We start from the raw sequence: 17697 nt of genomic DNA on the forward strand, positions 1-17697 counted from the left end.
AAAAAAAAAAAAAAGAGGCGTCTACTCACGGCAGTAAACGGCTTGGTCACGCCGTCGGTCGTGTTCCAAAACATGGTCGGGCAGTGGCTGGGGGCGGAATCAGAGCAGGGATACCTCTGGTCGGCCATGTCGCTGCTGCCGCATCGGTAAATGGTCTCGGTTCCCTGGACCTGGAGCACGTAGGTCGAAGCCGTGAGGCCGCAGCGGACGTTGGCGGGACACGTGATACCGACGGTCAGCGAGGTACCCTTTGCCGTCGTTTGTCCGTAGCTGCTTGTGACTCCGAGGTTGGCGATACCAAGACTGTCGTCCAGTGGTCAGCAGGGACAAGTCTAGGCCGTGCAGGCCGGGGTATAAGGGATTGTTTTTCGATCAACTCACATTCCAGCGCTGCCACTAACACCGCCCGTGATGGTCCAGGACTGGGTGTATGTGTAACCGGCCGAGAGGGATCCGGTGGTCGAAGAAGGGCCGACAAAAACACCCGACACAAGCTGGGGAGCGGTCCATACCGGCGTGACGCTCTGGATGTTGCGGATCAGCGGGTAGGAACAGAAGCGGCCATCGCCAAGGACGCCCGAGGCGAACAGGAGAATGGAGGAGGGGATTGAGGCCTTCATTTTTTTTTTTGACGATGGGAGGAAGGATTGGGCAGGAAAACGAAAGTGGTACACGAACGACCTAAGAACGTGCGCGAAAGGATAAAGAGTGACTGAGAGCGGGAGAGCTAAAGGGGTGAGGCTGGTGATGCATAAGGGACCCGGGTAGACCAGACGGACAATGGCTGTTCTTTTAAGCGTAACCAGGAAAAGAGCTCCAGACCAAAGCTCCTGGAGTCTGCCGGACCCAGAAGCTTGAAAACATCCGCAGCCTGTGGAGTTTCCCTACGCGGTAGCACCCCCCCTAACCAGGGGGCTCCTTATCAAGCCTCGTGACGATATTTGATCTGCAAAATTCATTCTCCTTTCATCCAGCCCACCCGCTTACCGTTCGTCAATGGACACGCATGACGCGGCGCATCCGCCCGAGATTTGCACATGGAGGCCGGCTTCATGCTTGCACGTTCTGGCAGTCGCACGACGGGCGCCCAGATAAGGTCGCTCGTGTGGAGGAATTACCTACTCCAGCCACCGAGCAGTGTGGGGAGGGGGCACGGTATTTGGCGAGGTGGCATGTGATGGATGCATCGAGTACAGAGAGAGCAGAGTCGCTCGCTTCTTTGGAGTGACAGGCTCCTCTTTCGGGGCATCCCGAAGCGTCGAGAAAAAAAAAATGGTGGCGGAGAATTTACTGAGCTGCCCTGTCGGAAACAATATTTCTCGACGAGATGATGAGTTGACTGCCCGTTCTGGGCATACCCACCACTTCGGCATTCTCCATTAGGGGATGATTTGCAATGCGTTGGAGATGAAGGTTGATTGCAAACCACAACAACGCGGTAAAAGTAGCCGGGGGTCCGTGGGCCTCAGGGGTATAAAAACGGGGTAAGGAGGGGGGCAAGAAGTTGACTATGTATTTTTGGGATGAATCGCGCTTGTTCACCTTCCACATTCGTTATTACGCGCGCGACTCAGTCGTTGGGCTCCATTTGGTCGTTGCTTAGTCCATTAAACTACCTTGGGGTCCACGATTTGCAGCCGCTGACAGGGCTGACCATGCGAGACCTTATCTTACACGACATGGCTCGGGCGTCTTTGCCGATCTGCTTTGGTTGAGGGGGTAATGTTTGCACCGGGATCATGGTGAAAGGGGTAGCCTGATATATAAGCTGCTCTGAACCTCATGGGGGACATGCTACGAGGGATTCACACCATCGCACTTTGCATCTACACCTTCGTTCGTTACAGTACAGCTTCTTTAATCTACTTCCGCCGAGGTCTTGACCAACTTTCACTCTTTTTTTCTTTTTTTTTTTTTTTTTAACCTCATATCATCGACGTGTACCGCCACCATGCACGTCCCGACCTCTCTGTTCGCCGCTGTGCTTGCCTTTGCGGCTTTCGACCAAGCCAGCGCCGTGGTAAGTCCTGATGAAATCGACGCAGCATCTCCAGAGGTAAACATCACTAACACAATGTGCAAATGTAACAGTGCAAATGGGACCGTTGCTGCTACACAAACCCCAAAGGCCCGGGAGCATGCCCTGTAAGCTCCAAGCTCTTTTGCTCTGCAATGCCAGTGGCTTCAGGAATCTTGCAAGCGTTTTTTTCTAACAAACCTTTAACAACATCAAATAGCCTCAACAATGGCATGTTAGCCTTTCGGGCGCATACTGCGAGGTTACCATATGCCCAGTAGGGTGCACAAATCTGCAGGTAAGTCTGAGATGGTGTTTTTTTTTTCATTTCTTTTTGAGTCTTAAGAAAGAGTTTGTCTAACTTTTTTTTTGTTGTTGTTTAACCAGGATGGTTCGGCATGTTCTTGCTGCGATATTGCAACTGGAACATGCACTTCTTGTTAAAGTCTTGAATCTTGATGAGGCGGAGTATATATTGAGGTTTCGTATCTGGATCTCATTCTGCAAGGCGTCTAGGGTAGTAATAGCAATTTGTGATCCCTCCGATTGCGTCTGATAGTGCCGATTTAAGCATGGCTTTGAGTTTGGCCCCAGTCCCGTCAGCCTTGTGTCGGCTATTAGCCGCGACCTGAGACTGCTCGTCGAGCTTACGTTCAGGTTAGGGTTTGGTTCGTTGCAGCAACGTGTCTTGGGTGGTCGACATAAGCAAGCTAAGGCTGAGAAGGGGTTGGTAGCTATGGCTCATAATGAGATTTTGCGGTCCACATACCCCTAACAGTAAGTGCCTGGCCAAGCAGGCTCCACCTTGAGGGTTTTTCCATGGGGGAGAGAGGAGTCACACATGCTATAGTTCACGATTTCCCCTGAGATTTTGGGAAGATGCTTACCATGTCTTCCATCTCCCCCAGACTCTTTGGATCATCTACACCATGGCATCAGGCACGGGCGTCGCAATCGCCGACGACAGCATTCTGCGCAACGAACCAGCAACACCGATGGCCGTCCTGGAAGAAAACATTCCCATGTCCAACAGCGATGATGCACGTGCCGAAGCGCCCGACCCTGCCGACTCCTACAGCAAGTTCGGACCCAAGCAGCGCATCGTCATCATCGCCATCGCAAGCACTATCGGTGTGCTGAGCCCATTGAGCTCCAACTTGTACACGCCCGCCATCCCGGCCGTCGCCGAGGACCTGGGAGTGTCGACCGACGCCGTCAACCTGACCATCACGTCGTACCTGATTTTGCAAGGCATCAGCCCTACCCTGTGGAGCGTCGTCGGCGACAACACAGGCCGTCGGCTGCTTTACCTGATCGCCCTGACCGTGTACCTGGGTTCGTGCGTCGGCCTCGCCCTGTCGCCCAACTACCCGGCCGTCCTCGCCCTGCGCGCCGTCCAGGCCGTGGGCTCGGCCTCCACGACGGCGATCGGGGCCAGTCTGATCGGCGATTTGATCCACGTCAGCCAGCGCGGCGGGTGGATGGGCAACTACAGCGCGATGGGCGGCGCCGGCACCGCGTTTGGCCCCGTGCTCGGCGGTCTTTTTGCTCAATACACGGGCTGGCGCGGCATGTTTGTGTTTATGGCTGCGCTGGCGGGGTTTCTGTTGGTGACGACGGCGCTTCTGCTGCCGGAAACCAAGCGCGACATCGTCCATGACGGCTCCGTCCCGGCTCCGTGGTACCTGCAGCCCCCCGTCAAGTGGTTGGATGCTCCCAGGTCCGGGCATCATGCCACAGCGAGGGCCAACGCCGGCAGGTTCAAGATGGACCTCAAGGCACCGGTGCGCCTGCTCGTCGAACCCGAATGTCTTTGCGTGGTCCTTTTCACGGGGGTGATTTTCGCCGTGTGGCAAGCAACCATGGTCGCGACGGCGACCCTCTACTCCGAGCGCTACGGCTTGAGCGAGACGAACATTGGGCTGACTTATATCTCCAACGGCGTCGGGTCCCTCTGCGGCAGTGTCCTGACCGGGAAGCTGCTGGACCGCGAGTATAGGCGACAGCTGCGCAGAGAGCAGAAGATGCAGGACGAGGCGAACCAAGAGCAACAAGATCGCCACCAAGAGGTGCAGCACATCGAGCTGGCGCGCATCAAGCCATTAGTGATACCTACATTTGTTTTTCTGATCTCGGTCGTCGCCCTCGGCTGGATAATGGAGTACCATGTCCACATTGCTGCGTCCATCACCGTGGCGTTTTTCGTCGGTGGTCTCAGCACCATCACCTTTGCGGGTTTCTGTGAGTGGCCATGCTCTTTTATCGTCACTTGTTTCTGTGGCTGCACTGACACCATCTAGCAATCCTCATCGTCGACCTGTTCAAGAGCCAGAGCTTCAGCGCCACAGCTTCCATGAATCTGTCGCGTTGCCTCATCGCCTCTGGCGGAACTGCCGCGATTGGACCTTTGATCCGGGCCGTCGGTGTGGGCTGGGCGTTTACCACTTGTGCGGCCGTCGGTCTGGCATCATGCTCTCTTGCGCTGGCCGAGTTGTGGCGTGGAAGACACTGGCGGGCGAAACGATTTGCGGCAAAGCAAGCATAGACAAGCGGGGATTGTAAGGATTCAAAAGATCAAGGGTAGATGTTTGCTTACGACATGCTTAGCTGTTTCGTAGATAGCCAGGTTTTAGACTTTGAATACGTGAGCAAATTTAATCGCATTTCAAAGTCGATGGTCTCTTATGCACCAGCACAGTCGACCCATTGCAACGTCTTTCTATTGACGTAAGATGGATACTGAGTCCTGACTAGATTGGCTTTGCCTTGGCGCGAACACGACTGCATCATCAATCGAACGGTGGGGCGGAGCAAATCGGCTTGGCTCAGAGCCTCGAGGACGTTAATTTACTGCGAGTCTGGGAATGCCTTGGTAATAACGGGAGTGCTTGACCCGGCAGTCATGGCCAGGGACCATGCTTCGGGCCGCAAACCTTCACAAATGGCCCCCAAATGTGGATGCTTGTTTCAATCTAGCACATTGTTAGCTGAGTTGGATTCTTTCAGGTCAATAAGAGAAAATAGTGACAAACCTTCAGAATATTGGTAGTGACTAAAAACAGGGATATGAGGAAAGTTCCAGTCCATGATATGGGGTTACGTCGTTTGTATATCTGATTCTATCCCTCGAAATTCCAGAAATTCATCTAAACCATGTGCTTTCAAAATTAGCTCCTTTAGTTGAACAAATAAAGACCTTATGGTTGACAGCCAAAACTTATGCAGCTGTTGAGAAAATATCACTTGTTGACCGAAGCATCTCTACTGCACAAGATTGCATTGCCTTAGTAACCATTGTTGTTGTGCGTTGATTTTCTTCTTCTTGATTGAGCCCAAATCAACAAGAGCCTTTTTTCTTATGTGTTTTGATTCCCTTATGGCACCAGGACCATAAAGCTTATGCTCGCATCATGCAGTACGCTACGGTTTTGGGCTTAGCATGAACACATGGGCTATGTTCTCTAGGGGTTCCTACAGCAAGTCGATATACGTAGACCTGCAGACTAGCGAGTGTTCCTGGAAACAAACATGGCCTAGAGCAGAGGTTTCTGCTTCAAGAACATGTCCTTGACTAAAGATTCGTATTCACTCCGCTATAATACAGTAGAACTCCAAACTGGAATAGCTAAAGGGCAGAAAGGGCAGAAAGGGCAGGGAAAGTTGTTTGAATACAATGACCCTCTCGTGCGAGTATCAACTATAATGTAAACCATTGATTAGAGCACACATTGACGGACTATCCGAATTTTCCTGCGCTCGCTTACCGCCTGAACCAATCTCGGGATTTGTTCTTTGCCGCTCCACTTCCAGATGCACAAGCCAATTATATCTAGGGCTGGAAATGGTGTGTGCAATTGACATTCCAAGTGATGGTTTGTTTGTACCTTGGATAACCCCCCCTGTAGAGGTATCCATTTCTTTTAGCGATTTGTGCGGGATAAATCACCACACTCAGACTCAATAACACAAGCTTTCGATAGCCTTGTATGAAACAATGTCCCGAGCGGCAATTTGCCACAGCAACCACTCTCACGGTATTGTCGTATACAACTCGCCTGGCAACGGAAATTTGCAAACTCGCAGAGGGCAAAGAGCCGGACAAGACACGATTATTTGTTTTGTGCTGGCCACAAATATCACACGCAACAGCCACGTCTTGCTGAGGGTAAAACAAGGCAAACATTGCCTAAGCATATTAAACAGCGACTAAATACATTTGAAAAAGGCACCTCGGAAGCCTGAAAAAAGCGGGGCAGATCATGCCATCGCTGCTAACAAGGGGTATCATAAGAAATCTCTACGCCAGCGACCTTTCTTAACCCATGGAGAGAAGAAAAAAAAAAAGAAATCAAAACACCGACTCAAAACAAAACACTCCACTTTTTTTTCCCCCCTTCTTCTTCTCAAACGTCCGAGTCCCCTGAGCCCCCAGTTCCCATGTAACCCTTGAGCGACTGGCAGTCGAGGTTGTTGTTCTCGACAAAGGCGGTCGCGACGTGGATGCCCTCGACCTCGCCCTCGTCCAGCTCGTTGCCGAAACCGACGTTGGTCGCCGAGACGCGACCCCTGACGGCGGCCGGCGCACCCCACGGACCCTGGGACAGCGTCGTGTTGAACAGCCTGATCATCTGGTCGCACTTCTTGCCGTCGGCGAAGCTGGGCTGGTTGGTGATGTTGCGGAAGAAGGCGACCGGGTACGGCTGCGCGTCGACGGCGCCGGCGCAGGCTGTCCGCGTGAACTCCAGCCTCAGCGACGACTCTGGGTCGGCGGACTTTGCGCTGAAGAGGAGCTGCCCGTCGTCCGAGGGGCGGAACGCGTCGCAGGCTGGGTCGAACGTGGCCGGGTGCACGATCGTGCCGTAGTCGCGCGACCCGTTGATGGCCATTCCGTTATCGGCCGACAGGAACTGAGCAGGTGCCCAGCGGAACGACGAGTAGCCGTCGCCCAGCAGGTCGATGAAGGGGAACTCGTAGCCGACTCTCTGTAATTTTGTTACAACATTCTTTGGTCAGTATTGCGGGTCTCTCTTGATTGCAACCAGACACACAGGACAAACGCACCGAAAAATCAGGAAGCTTGAACCCCAACCCGTGCAGCCCAACGTCGTGGTCGTGTGCGGCCTGCAGCAGCACCGGGTACATGCCCTCTGGAAAGTCGGGCAGCGCTGCCCGCAGCGGCCGCTCCAGGATGGCGTACTTGGCCGGGATGATGCGCCGGGCCGTCTCCATGGTGATGGGGAGGATGGCGAGTGTGGCGTTGAGCATGCCCGTGGCGTTCATGGGATAAGTTTGCTTGATGGGGTTCTCCGAGTCGACCGACACGCAGACAGCCGTCGCCGCTGCTCCTGCCGCCGCGCCGGTGCTCGACTGGGATCCTGGCGACGGCGCGACTTGACGCTGTTGGAGCTGAGGGCTGTTGGATCTGCCGCCGCCAACCGCATACGACATGGCGGTCGACGCGAGGACGGCCAACGCCACCAGCAGCAGGTGGATCAAGGTTTGTCTAGGGAAGGGCATGATGGGCTTCTTGGTCTTGTTTGCTCTGGTGTTGCTTCCGGTGCCGTCGTCCGCCTTCAGCGTCATCTCATATATACGCCTCCTGATGGGTGCTGGTAATAAAGGTGAGGTATGAAAGAAGTGAAGAAAAAGAGAGCGAGGCATTCTGGATTGGTTTGGATTGGTTTAACCGTCGACTTGCTCGGCTGGTAGGCCCCGCCCACCCCAGGTAAGGCGACCCAAGTTTCTCAGTCGCAGTGCCGCGACTCTTTTTTTTTTTTTTTTTTTTTTTCTTCTCCGTTACTCTCGGGGTGGACTCCCGGAAAGTGGGAAAATGTTCGGCGTAGCTCTAGCTTTCAATACAGCGAAATGAGATGGACGATTGACCAGGGAATCCCGGGATGGCAACGTTGTTTGGTGTGCAAGCCGTTGGTGCACAAAAACTCTTTTGAGCAAGGCCGTAGTAATGGTGTTGCCAGATATGAATCGCAAAAAAGTCAAAAGGAGATGATGAATTGCTGCGGTGGAGATTCAGCAGCAGTAGACCTAGTATAGTATTTATTGTATAGTATAGTATAGTATAGTATTAGTAACAAGGTCAACCAAGTATGGCGGTGTAAAACCAAGAAACATACGAGACCAAAAAAAAAGGGTTCTAGAATACCTACGAGGGTCGATAAATGGTATAATAACGAAACCAACCCAGAAAACAAAACGCGATGCGACGGGCCGAACGGTGATTGAGTCCGGATCCTCGAGGTTGCCGGGCCAGTAACCCACCTGGGCGATCTCAATCAGCTTCTTTTCCGACCAAATGTCGCCTGAGAAATTAGAAGAAAAAAAAAATAAATAGGACAAAAAAACCACAAAAAGAAACCCTTGGCTTGAGCGATCTTAGTCTGCACCCGTGTTTTAAGGTTTCCAAGACTACCTTAATTTTCCGGGATTGCGGCTTGCCGTTGCTAAAACATGCTCCCGCTGCTCAGGCCCAGTCTCGGATTGTCCAGCTACCGACGTCAAAAAACCCGGTTTTGAGCTTGGCCGAGCAGGGGTGTGTATAATCGTCCACGCATTTTGGCCGTCCCTTTGGCAACGACTAAGCTCGAAAAGCTTGCAGGCTACAAGCAACGTACTTTCTGGACTAGTGGGTATCATTATTCCTGGGGGCGGCTTCTCCATTCATGATCGTCGAAACAAAGGTCATCATCCTTGACGCTGAAATGCGCCTCAATTCTAGAAATCTTGCCCGTTTGGACTGAGACAAGACCTGCAGAACCCGGGGTCTAGTTTACATATGAGTAGTCCGGTACGCATAATTGCCAGTCAAATATAGAGAGAATCATCATGATCCAATCCATCAAGCCGGTATCTCGGTTACAATTGGCGCCGTTTGTTTCCTGTGCAAAGCTCGCGACTATTTCCTCATGACGTCTCCAGGCGCCAACCGGATGCCCTCAAAGCCGTTGGGTTTTGACTACAGCACAAAAGGACAGGTTGCTAATAATCTGCTAATCATCTGTTCCCTGACCCGAGGAAGGTTTTACCGGCTCTCAAAAACGACACACATGTCGTCGGATCATGACACTTCCGTGTGGGGATCCGCGCTGCTGGTACCAGCCACTAGGCGCTAAAATAACAGCCCTGGGCAGCCATGAGTAGCGAAATCGGCCAACAGATCCCCTTTACAGATTAGAGAAAGAAAAAAAAAAAACCAAAAAAAAAACAAAAAAAACCATAATATCATATCTATTAACATGCCTTGCTGATATAGCCCGGAATAAGCGCAATATGTGAAAGCCGATTTAAACATGTTTCCATTCCAACCCCAGCATCCCATCTCAACACCAAACGCCCAATATGCAGCGGCCGGCATTGCGCCATGTTGTCTCACATCTGCACAGCCGAGCCTCGTCAAGTATATGGTGCAAAAATCATGCACGCCTCAGTAATCGTATGAACAAAGAATGCAAATCACCAGAATGTAATAGAGTAATTGTCGTTGTCGATCATTGGCAACGGCAAAAGTCGATCCCTTTCTCAAAGTGCGTGCTCGGCCTTGAGTCTCCAAGTCTTGTCGTGCCGTTCTGCCAGCATCTCGACCGAGTTCTTGACCTGTGCTTTGGTGCACTTTTCAAACTGCGTGCTCAGCACCTCGACCAGACCAACCTTGCTGAGCTTTGGGTATTTGAGGATTGCGTGCTTGAAGTCGTCCAAGAGATTGGCTGGCACCATCGCTGCCTTCTTTCCGCCGGGTCCCAACAACGCGGCAAACGCGTTTGATGACGTCTTGGCGGTCGAAGGGTGTAGCAGCGCGGGGCCTGGCGCCGTCGTCTTTTGACAAGGCTCGGATTGCCAGTACTGAGTGGAGAAAGGATCGATGCTTTGATGCTCATTGTCTGGAGTCGCAAACTTATTAGCACAGTTTTACGTTGATGCAAGTTGGCCGACTTACCCAATATAAACTCCATGCGGTACTTTGCCATCTCGCTCGAGGGCCCTATCCTCCTTGCATCTTCAAAACACAAACCACTGCTTTCAGGTTCCATGCCTGGCGCAAACACTGGTCGTTTGATCAAATCCTCCGAGTTGTCCAGGAAATCCGTCATGTCTTCGTCATCATCCTCGTCGTCATCGTCATCATCTTCATCCCCCTCGATGTCCTCTCCGTCACCATCGTCAACCCACTCAGCCTCCGAGTCGTAGTCGTATTGCAGGGGAAGAACTTGGCGTGATGTTGGTTTCCTTGCCAGTTTGCGCAGCCTTGCTGCGTGTAAAGTGGCTGTGGATGGTTTGTCGTAGGTTCCGAACGATGGCGGCAACGATGTGACTGTGCCATAATAGGCTGGTCGCACATCTTGGAAAAAGCGCAAGTATTTCATTGGGACATCGCGCAGAAGCCGGCGCGCGGCTTGAGCCGGAGAACCAGTAAGGTCAATCGAGGCTGCTGACGAGGCGCCGGCAACGGTGCTGGCGTCTGATAGGATAGACACAATCTTTCGAACACTGGGATATGGGCGTCCGCGTGGTGGTGGGAGGCTTGGTAGACAAAAATATTCGACGCTGTCTGAGCCTTTGAATGGTCTCGGCTGGTAGTCCTTGCTGCCTCCGATGTATTCATCAAGTTGTCGTGATTTCGCCAACAGCGCAGCTTCGTCAAAGTCGAAAGCTTTCTTAGCAAGCTTGACGTACTCCTTGACAAAGAAGGGCTGAAACGCCTTTCTGTACTCGGACACGTCATCCGTCGGACCATCCTGGGATGTACTTTGAGCTGGGGTAGCAGTGCTTGGGGAGGCATCGGCCTTTGGTTGAGCTTTTGCAATCGCCTTGCCGGGAGTCGAGAGGCCGGCCTTGAAAAATGAAGCAAGCTTCAGCTGGCTTCTCTCCTTCTTATCCTTGGCCTCCTGAGCCTTGCGTTGTTCCTCTTCCTTTTCTTGCTGCTTGCGCTCCTTTTCTTGATGTTTCTGTTCCTTCTCTAGGCGCTTCTTCTCGCGTTCCTTCTCTCGCTCTTCTGCTTTGGCTTTCTTTTCCTCCTCTGCCTTGGCCCTTTCTGCCTGTTTGGCAACCCGTGCTTGTTCCTTTTCCAGCTTCGCCTTGGACTTTTCCTCTTTTTCAGCAGCTGTGAGACATTTGCGCTTGGCGGGTGGTTCACCACCAGTGGGTGCGGGTGCTGTGACTTTTGCCGGCGTCGGAGTGGATTTTGGATCTGTCGGTATGGCCGTCGCAGGCCTCGGAGGTGTCGGAGTGTGCGTTCTGTCTGTGAGGGGGGAGATCGGACTGCTATCGCCAGAGATGGTCATTGTTTGTGGAGTCTGACAAGGGGCGATATCTATTGCCATGTCAGTCGTTGAGTTCGAGAGTCTGAGCCTGTCCTGGCGGAACGCACCTGTGGATACATTAGGGTTGTGGACGGCGGCGGCAAAAGACAACTTGCTTTGGGTCATATCGTTGTCGCCGGCGACGTAATCCTTGTGACTTCGTTTTAGGCCAGGAGTATTTGGGGGGATGTCGAGAAGAGGCATCGAAACGAAGATTGAGACAAAGTCGCCAGTCCAAGACTCCTGGCAGAGGCTGTCCGCCTAGAACTGTAGAAGCGGACCGTGGTCGAATGTCGCTAGGTTGGGTTGGTGAATGATTCGTTCCGTTCAATTCGTGACCGGATTGCTCCCTCGTTGAGCGCTCGCTTTTTTGTGGATGTCTGAGAGCGATACCGGATTCCCAGTGTACTTGGTGCCTTGCTGTCGCTTTGCACTTGCCCTTGTTCATCAGACCCTGACATTGGCATTCATGGTGAATTTGGTTGCCGAGCTATTACCAGACGCGTCCAACGAGCGGGAGCAATCGAGTTCGCGTCGGTTTGGCGTCAGTCCGGCAGGGACGTACCACTAAAATGCCCCACTTTCCATCTACAGAACACAACACGTGCCAACATCAGCAAAGCAGTCCTGCCATAGTAAAAACCAAGTCCCAACGAACGGAACAACCCCCACTGACAGCATCTTCAAATGATGCTTTTGAGTTTCAATTAGACAATCTTGACAACTGAATTGATGACGAGACGTCAGAGCTACAGTATTTCCGGATACCCCATAAACGATATTGTCAAGATTCTCTACCTATAGTAAGTTCGATGCCCATATCGAATCCAACACATCCATCCGCGGCCTCTACACTTGCTATTCCAGACTTAATTCGGCACTATTCCACCTACCTAGCTACCTTTGCAGCATTCTGACGGGCTGATCATATCGGACCTCGGCACAGTAGGGAGGCTGTTTGGTGTTGCTAATACCTAGGAAGCGGCTTAATTCCGGGCATCCTGGTATTTTTAGTCATGGCCGAAAGAAACCATCTTTGTTTACCTATATTATAGATGCCAGTTTGGGGGCCACAGACATACAAATCTTAGCAAACTGCTCTATCTACGGTTTGCCTGCATTGATGCATGAATCCAGATACAAGCGGCAAATGTTAGGGTTTTTCATCCTTGCGAGGAGTTTCCTTGTTCCTTTTTTTGGCCTACCACAGTGACCGGCTGCATTGATCTGGTGGGTCTCGGCCCTGACATGTACCAAAAACAGCACCCTACCAAACATGCTTCGTAAGCCAACAGCTTGTGGCGACTACAATGTGTAGCCGCAGAAGCCGAGTGCCAAGAAGAACAATAATAGGTTGTTTGCAGAGCCAGGCCGGTTGGCTGCGACGATATAGTCTGGATACCTTGCCGAAGTCCAAACAACAGGATGGAACGGCCCCGACTCTACGTGGTTTGCCGAATACGCCTCCAAGGCTCTAACATTGACAGCCTCTGGGTACTAGAACAGACAAATCTTCTCCATCACCGCCAACAAGCTTCAAAGAGCCCTATGGACCAGGAGACGCGGAATAGAGCACATTGTGAGAATGCATGACAAAAAAAAAAAGAAACTCCCGGTGAATTCGGTTGGATCCGAGCTGCGGGGATAAGCTTTGTGCGACGGCTCCTCTTTTGAGGCTGCGCTCCCCTGAGCTTGGCAGCAGTCCAGAATAGCAACAATGACGGATTTCGGGTTTGTGGTGCAAACAAAAAGGACTCGATCCCAACGACCGAGATGACCGGCAATTCTTGTTCTTGCTCCTCATCCGGCTATCAGGCAAATCACGGGCACAAGACGTGAGACCCGCGGATATCGAGCGACGACAAGACACCAGATGGCTGCCTGGTCACATCGAAATGTCCCAGACTTCACGATGGTGCTGAACTCCACCAGCAGGTCGGCCTTCTTCGGCCAGCCACCAAAGACGGACCGAGACTTGAACATCGTCCGCGGCATATATCGCATGGCTGGCGTGAACGAGACGCTCTACAGCCCCTCGAAGGGAGTCTTTTACGCCGCCCGCGAACCCGCCAACTATGTCCGCGAGACCAAGCAGACCGAGATCATTGTCGGAATGGTTGTCGTCATATTCGTCATGCTCGCCACGACAGGCACGCGCCTTATCTTCAAGTTGCAAGGGAACAGCACAAGATTTGGCATTGACGACTGGGTCATAATCCCTGCTGTGGTGAGTGGCTCCGCAGGGAGTGGATCAAACGTCAATGCTAACTCTAAATATAGTGCCTCGCGGTAGCCTACCCCATGTTACAGATATACATGGTCGTCGACATTGGAGCTGGGCGGCACACGTGGGAGAATACCTATGAGGATTATGCCCGTTTCGCATGGATGCTGGAAACATGCACGGTTCTCTTCTTTGCGACGGTCGCCCTGATCAAGATCTCAATCGCCCTTTTCGTACGACGACTTGCAGCTTGCGTCTCGAGGGGTTGGCGCATCGCCGTCGACGTCTTTCTGGCCACGCTCATCATGTATCTGGTGGCCGCCGTTCTATGGAACGTCTTGGTCTGCAACCCGACCCGCGCCTTGTGGGATGTGGAATACGCAGGCGCTCTGCCCACCCCTGCCAAATGTGGCAGCTTGGCGGTCATGTCCAAGGCTTTGAGCTTCATACACGTCTTTCAAGGCGTGACGCTGTTAATTACACCAGTGGTAATCCTATGGAAGATCCCGATGGACGTGGCCAAGAAGCTGCGCCTGTTTATCATATGGTGGTTCGGCGCCGTTACCGTCACGGGCGGCCTGTTGCAGCAGCTCGCCCCCTCCCGATCAAACGGCGACGTGTTTTACGAGTACACGACGTCGCTGGCATGGACGAGTCTTGATCTCACGATGGGCATCATCACGGCCTCGCTGCCGACCCTGGACACTGCCATTTCCAGCGCATGGAAGGCGGTCAGATCGAGGATGTCGAGGTCTTCTGAAGAGCCCAAGGTGAAGGCAAAGGATATCAGCTGGCCGAGGCCAATCCCTTCTGATTTGGAGAGGGACGCCGGAGCTCCGACGGGGCAGCCCGAGTCGACCGAGTTCATCTTGGCCGACAGAGGGGACGTACTCGAGATGCGCCTCGTCCGACCAGGCGAGGGCAATACGACGTATGAATTTTTTGAGTTGTACCACGGGGACGAAAAGCCACAGCCGGCGGTACATAGACCGTTTAGATGACGAGCAGTCTAAGAATGAATGACATGACATGATATATCCTTCTTTGAAAGTTGCCCTTGGCAGAATTTGTCTCTGAAACGCGTGTGTGGTCCTACAGGGGCTGGTTACCAGTGATAGAAACAGGGATGATTTTCGAGTGAAATGACCCGTGTAGCGGACACATGTTTCTTGGAGATCTGTACCAGGATACAGTATGTCCTTAGCATTACCAACAACCTCTACATTTGAAATTTCAAATCAAAAAGACCTCAGTTCCTACTTTGTCATGGAGAAGAAGAGATGCCATAAGGGAGGGACAACATTGGCGCCAGTGAGGTGCATTTTCTGTTTTGTGACGCGATAAGTGTTTACGGATATTTCTTATGGATGCGGCTGGGGGAGCACGCATATACTCATGATCACAAGAACCCCCGCATGATTATCGTGAGGTATCTGGAGACGGCGCGTCAGGGTCCAGTTACTCGATGCCCTTTTGTCGATATATATGTTCTCTTTGATTCATTTCTCATCTCTTGCGTAAGTAATACCCTCCATCCCTTCCAGAGATCAACCTCTGAGCCTCTGACTGTTATTTTTTTTTTTCAAACTGTCACTACGACAGTCAAAGTGTCAAGAATGAGCCCCTCAATGCCTGTCGGCGGCAATATACCGATGTCATTATTGCCACTGAAGCTCTTGCGCTCGGCCGTTTCGTCAGACGGACGGGATTTTTCAATCTTGCCGAGACAGATCCAATACCGGATTTTCGCTAACTATATCATGATTGTCATTGCCGGGCGGCGGCACAGTTACCGACAAGGTTCTCAGGGGTTTTATTCCGTGTAAAATGAGTCTAAAATATGTCATCTGCTATTCTTGGCAAGGCGTGGTGTCGATCTTGAAGGTCTACGGGTCAACAATCAAAAAGGTTACATGACATCTCGGCTTTTACATGTTGCAATGCATGTATCAGATGTCGATCCTGTCGTTCGTTGTTCCTAGGGCTGCGGCGCGCGAAGCATCTTCAATGACTAGAATCAATGGAGGCGCAATCACGGCCAACCCCGATTCCACACTGCTGTTCACTATCGGGTGTTGTTTGGGTAAAAAAGACCGCCCGATCCGCTCCCCACGCGACCCGCCTTTACTTTTGTCTGCCTGCCTGATTTTCAACAGTTACTACACCTAGTCTAGTCATATATTTTGTATTTCTTATCTTAGTCACCTGTCAAAGTCGGCATCGAGCATTGCCTAGTTCAGCCCAAAAAGAACACCTTACCCAACCGAGACTGTATCGTATCCACAGGAACGGACCCTGCTGTCCCAAAGGGGCGATGATTTGGCCAGCGTTTGCGTGCCGACCACCTGCGAGTGAGTCATTACCGAATCCGGGCCGCTCAGGTAGGGTAACAAGGGAATTCCAGGGTTGAAACTTGGTCTGCCTGGCTCGAGGCGCATTGACAACGACATCGGCCGGCAACGGGAAGCTCTGGAATGCTGGCAAAGTTTGCATGCGTACTGTACGTACTTTGTAGGTACGTGAAGCATCGAATCGGAGGCCAGAGTTTTAAAATAGCCTTTGGACCAGAAATTAATAAAAAACTAAAAAAAGCAAAAAAAGAAAATTGTCCCATTGGATGATTATGCCATCCAACTGCTGCAATAACACCATGACAGATGTAGCGATTTGTTGCCCAGCTTTTCCGTATCCAGAGTAGAGTCGATCCTATGAAAATGTTTCCCTATATCGGCCTAGACCAGTAGACGCAAACGCCAGACAGGATGGTTTTTTTTTGGGCGACGACAACCCAGGAATCTTTGGTGTTCTATTGGGAAAAATCCCCACACATTAAACGCTCATGTTTTAAGTTTCATGAGATCGCGACACTACTCAACCCATTTATGCAACTTTCCTTCGGCGCTCCATTCTGTTGGCTGGGGGTCCACGACAAGTTCGGAAGACGGATGTTGGGATGCAAGACAGGACCCACGTTGGGGCGATATGGTTGTAGAAAAGCACTATGGTTTCCCTGCCTTTTCAATTCATTTCAGCTTGTCGAGCCCTTGTTCTTTTTTTTTCTCTTTTTTTTTTGTCCTTTGTTCGATTCTTTCTTTCTTTGATACGTTTTTGTGCTTTTCTTGTTGTCCAGCGATGCTCAACCATGGCCGCAAAACTTCAACGTCGGATGGTAGCCAAGCTGTTCCGGGCTTGCGTATTGATGGCAGTATTTTATCTCGTTTTACGACTCCGTGAGACTACAACGTGGGCGACAAACAGGGCCATTCTATCCCCTCTTTGGAAACAGACTTCGACACTCAAGGATTCTATCCGCTCGGCGACGGGCTCCGGGGTATCCAAAACACCAACCACGACAGACGCGATACCAAGGAAGCTGTGGTACAAAATCGGACCTGCAGGGTTGAAGAAGGAGCTCAAGCCATGCGTCAAATCTTGCCTCGAGAACCCAGACTACGAATTCGAGTTCTTGACGGACGAGTCGGGCGACGACTTTGTCAAAGAGCACTACTCGTGGAATCCAAATCTAGTCAAGACCTTTCTCTCCATCAACATCCCCATCATCAAAGCGGACCTGCTGCGCTACCTCATCCTCTACGAGATGGGCGGCATCTGGATCGACCTGGACGTGTCCTGCGAGGCCCCCATCAACGAATGGATCCCCGACCAGTACAGGTCTGCTGCCGCCACCGTCGTGGGGATGGAGTTCGATTCGGACAGGTGGCAGCGACAGCTCGCCACCTGGACCATCATGGCCAAGCCGAAACAGCCCCATTTCTTGATCGCAGTCGAAGGCTGCCTGGAAAACCTGGCCGCCGCTGCCAAAAGGCTTCACGTCCCGATATCCGATCTGAAGCGCAACATGATCGACGACATTATCGACGTGTCGGGCCCGAGGCGGATGACGAAGTCGATTTATCAAAGCCTGAGCAAATCTCTCAACAGGGAGGTCGGGAATAACGATATAGCCAACGTTACGGAACCGAGGCTTTTGGGCGATGTTTTGATATTGCCTGACCACTCGTTTGCAGATTCCATGAACATGTGGTGGGGAGACAAGGTGCCAGGGCGGAAGCTTGTAGTTCATCATTACGCAAGGTCGTGGAGAAATGAAAAAGGGGGAGAATAGACACGACAGAACCCCAGTA

The 17697-nt window shown here is 51.9% G+C and overlaps 6 protein-coding genes across 6 annotated transcripts in view; 3 read left to right on the plus strand and 3 right to left on the minus strand.

Annotated features, from left to right (window-relative positions):
* PpBr36_05518 (uncharacterized protein) overlaps nucleotides 1-620 on the minus strand; it is a gene marked incomplete at both ends in the record, with an annotated part of 883 nt that extends 263 nt beyond the window's left edge. Inside the window, 2 exons of the mRNA XM_029892673.1 lie at nucleotides 30-303; nucleotides 382-620. Coding sequence (XP_029749307.1) covers nucleotides 30-303; nucleotides 382-620 — 513 coding nt within the window. The remainder of the gene's footprint in view (nucleotides 1-29; nucleotides 304-381) is intronic.
* Nucleotides 621-1951: 1331 nt separating this feature from the next.
* PpBr36_05519 (uncharacterized protein) lies at nucleotides 1952-4562 on the plus strand (the record flags this gene model as incomplete). Its single annotated transcript, XM_029892674.1, has 5 exons — nucleotides 1952-2020; nucleotides 2092-2145; nucleotides 2238-2329; nucleotides 2868-4258; nucleotides 4318-4562. The coding sequence occupies 5 exons, from the start codon at nucleotides 1952-1954 to the stop codon at nucleotides 4560-4562; spliced, it is 1851 nt and encodes a 616-aa protein (XP_029749306.1).
* Nucleotides 4563-6420: 1858 nt separating this feature from the next.
* On the minus strand, nucleotides 6421-7678 carry PpBr36_05520 (uncharacterized protein; the record flags this gene model as incomplete). Its single annotated transcript, XM_029892675.1, has 2 exons — nucleotides 6421-6999; nucleotides 7079-7678. The coding sequence occupies 2 exons, from the start codon at nucleotides 7676-7678 to the stop codon at nucleotides 6421-6423; spliced, it is 1179 nt and encodes a 392-aa protein (XP_029750138.1).
* Nucleotides 7679-9550: 1872 nt separating this feature from the next.
* Nucleotides 9551-11532, minus strand: PpBr36_05521 (uncharacterized protein; the record flags this gene model as incomplete). The annotated part of the gene is made up of 2 exons (XM_029892676.1): nucleotides 9551-9909; nucleotides 9966-11532. The coding sequence occupies 2 exons, from the start codon at nucleotides 11530-11532 to the stop codon at nucleotides 9551-9553; spliced, it is 1926 nt and encodes a 641-aa protein (XP_029750139.1).
* Nucleotides 11533-13240: 1708 nt separating this feature from the next.
* On the plus strand, nucleotides 13241-14553 carry PpBr36_05522 (uncharacterized protein; the record flags this gene model as incomplete). Its single annotated transcript, XM_029892677.1, has 2 exons — nucleotides 13241-13555; nucleotides 13609-14553. The coding sequence occupies 2 exons, from the start codon at nucleotides 13241-13243 to the stop codon at nucleotides 14551-14553; spliced, it is 1260 nt and encodes a 419-aa protein (XP_029750136.1).
* Nucleotides 14554-16694: 2141 nt separating this feature from the next.
* Nucleotides 16695-17678, plus strand: PpBr36_05523 (uncharacterized protein; the record flags this gene model as incomplete). The annotated part of the gene is made up of 1 exon (XM_029892678.1): nucleotides 16695-17678. One exon carries the CDS (start codon nucleotides 16695-16697, stop codon nucleotides 17676-17678), a length of 984 nt encoding a protein of 327 aa, XP_029750137.1.
* Nucleotides 17679-17697: the final 19 nt, after the last annotated feature.

This window comes from Pyricularia pennisetigena, chromosome 6 (assembly GCF_004337985.1).
Source record: "Pyricularia pennisetigena strain Br36 chromosome 6, whole genome shotgun sequence".
Lineage (NCBI taxonomy): Eukaryota > Fungi > Ascomycota > Sordariomycetes > Magnaporthales > Pyriculariaceae > Pyricularia > Pyricularia pennisetigena.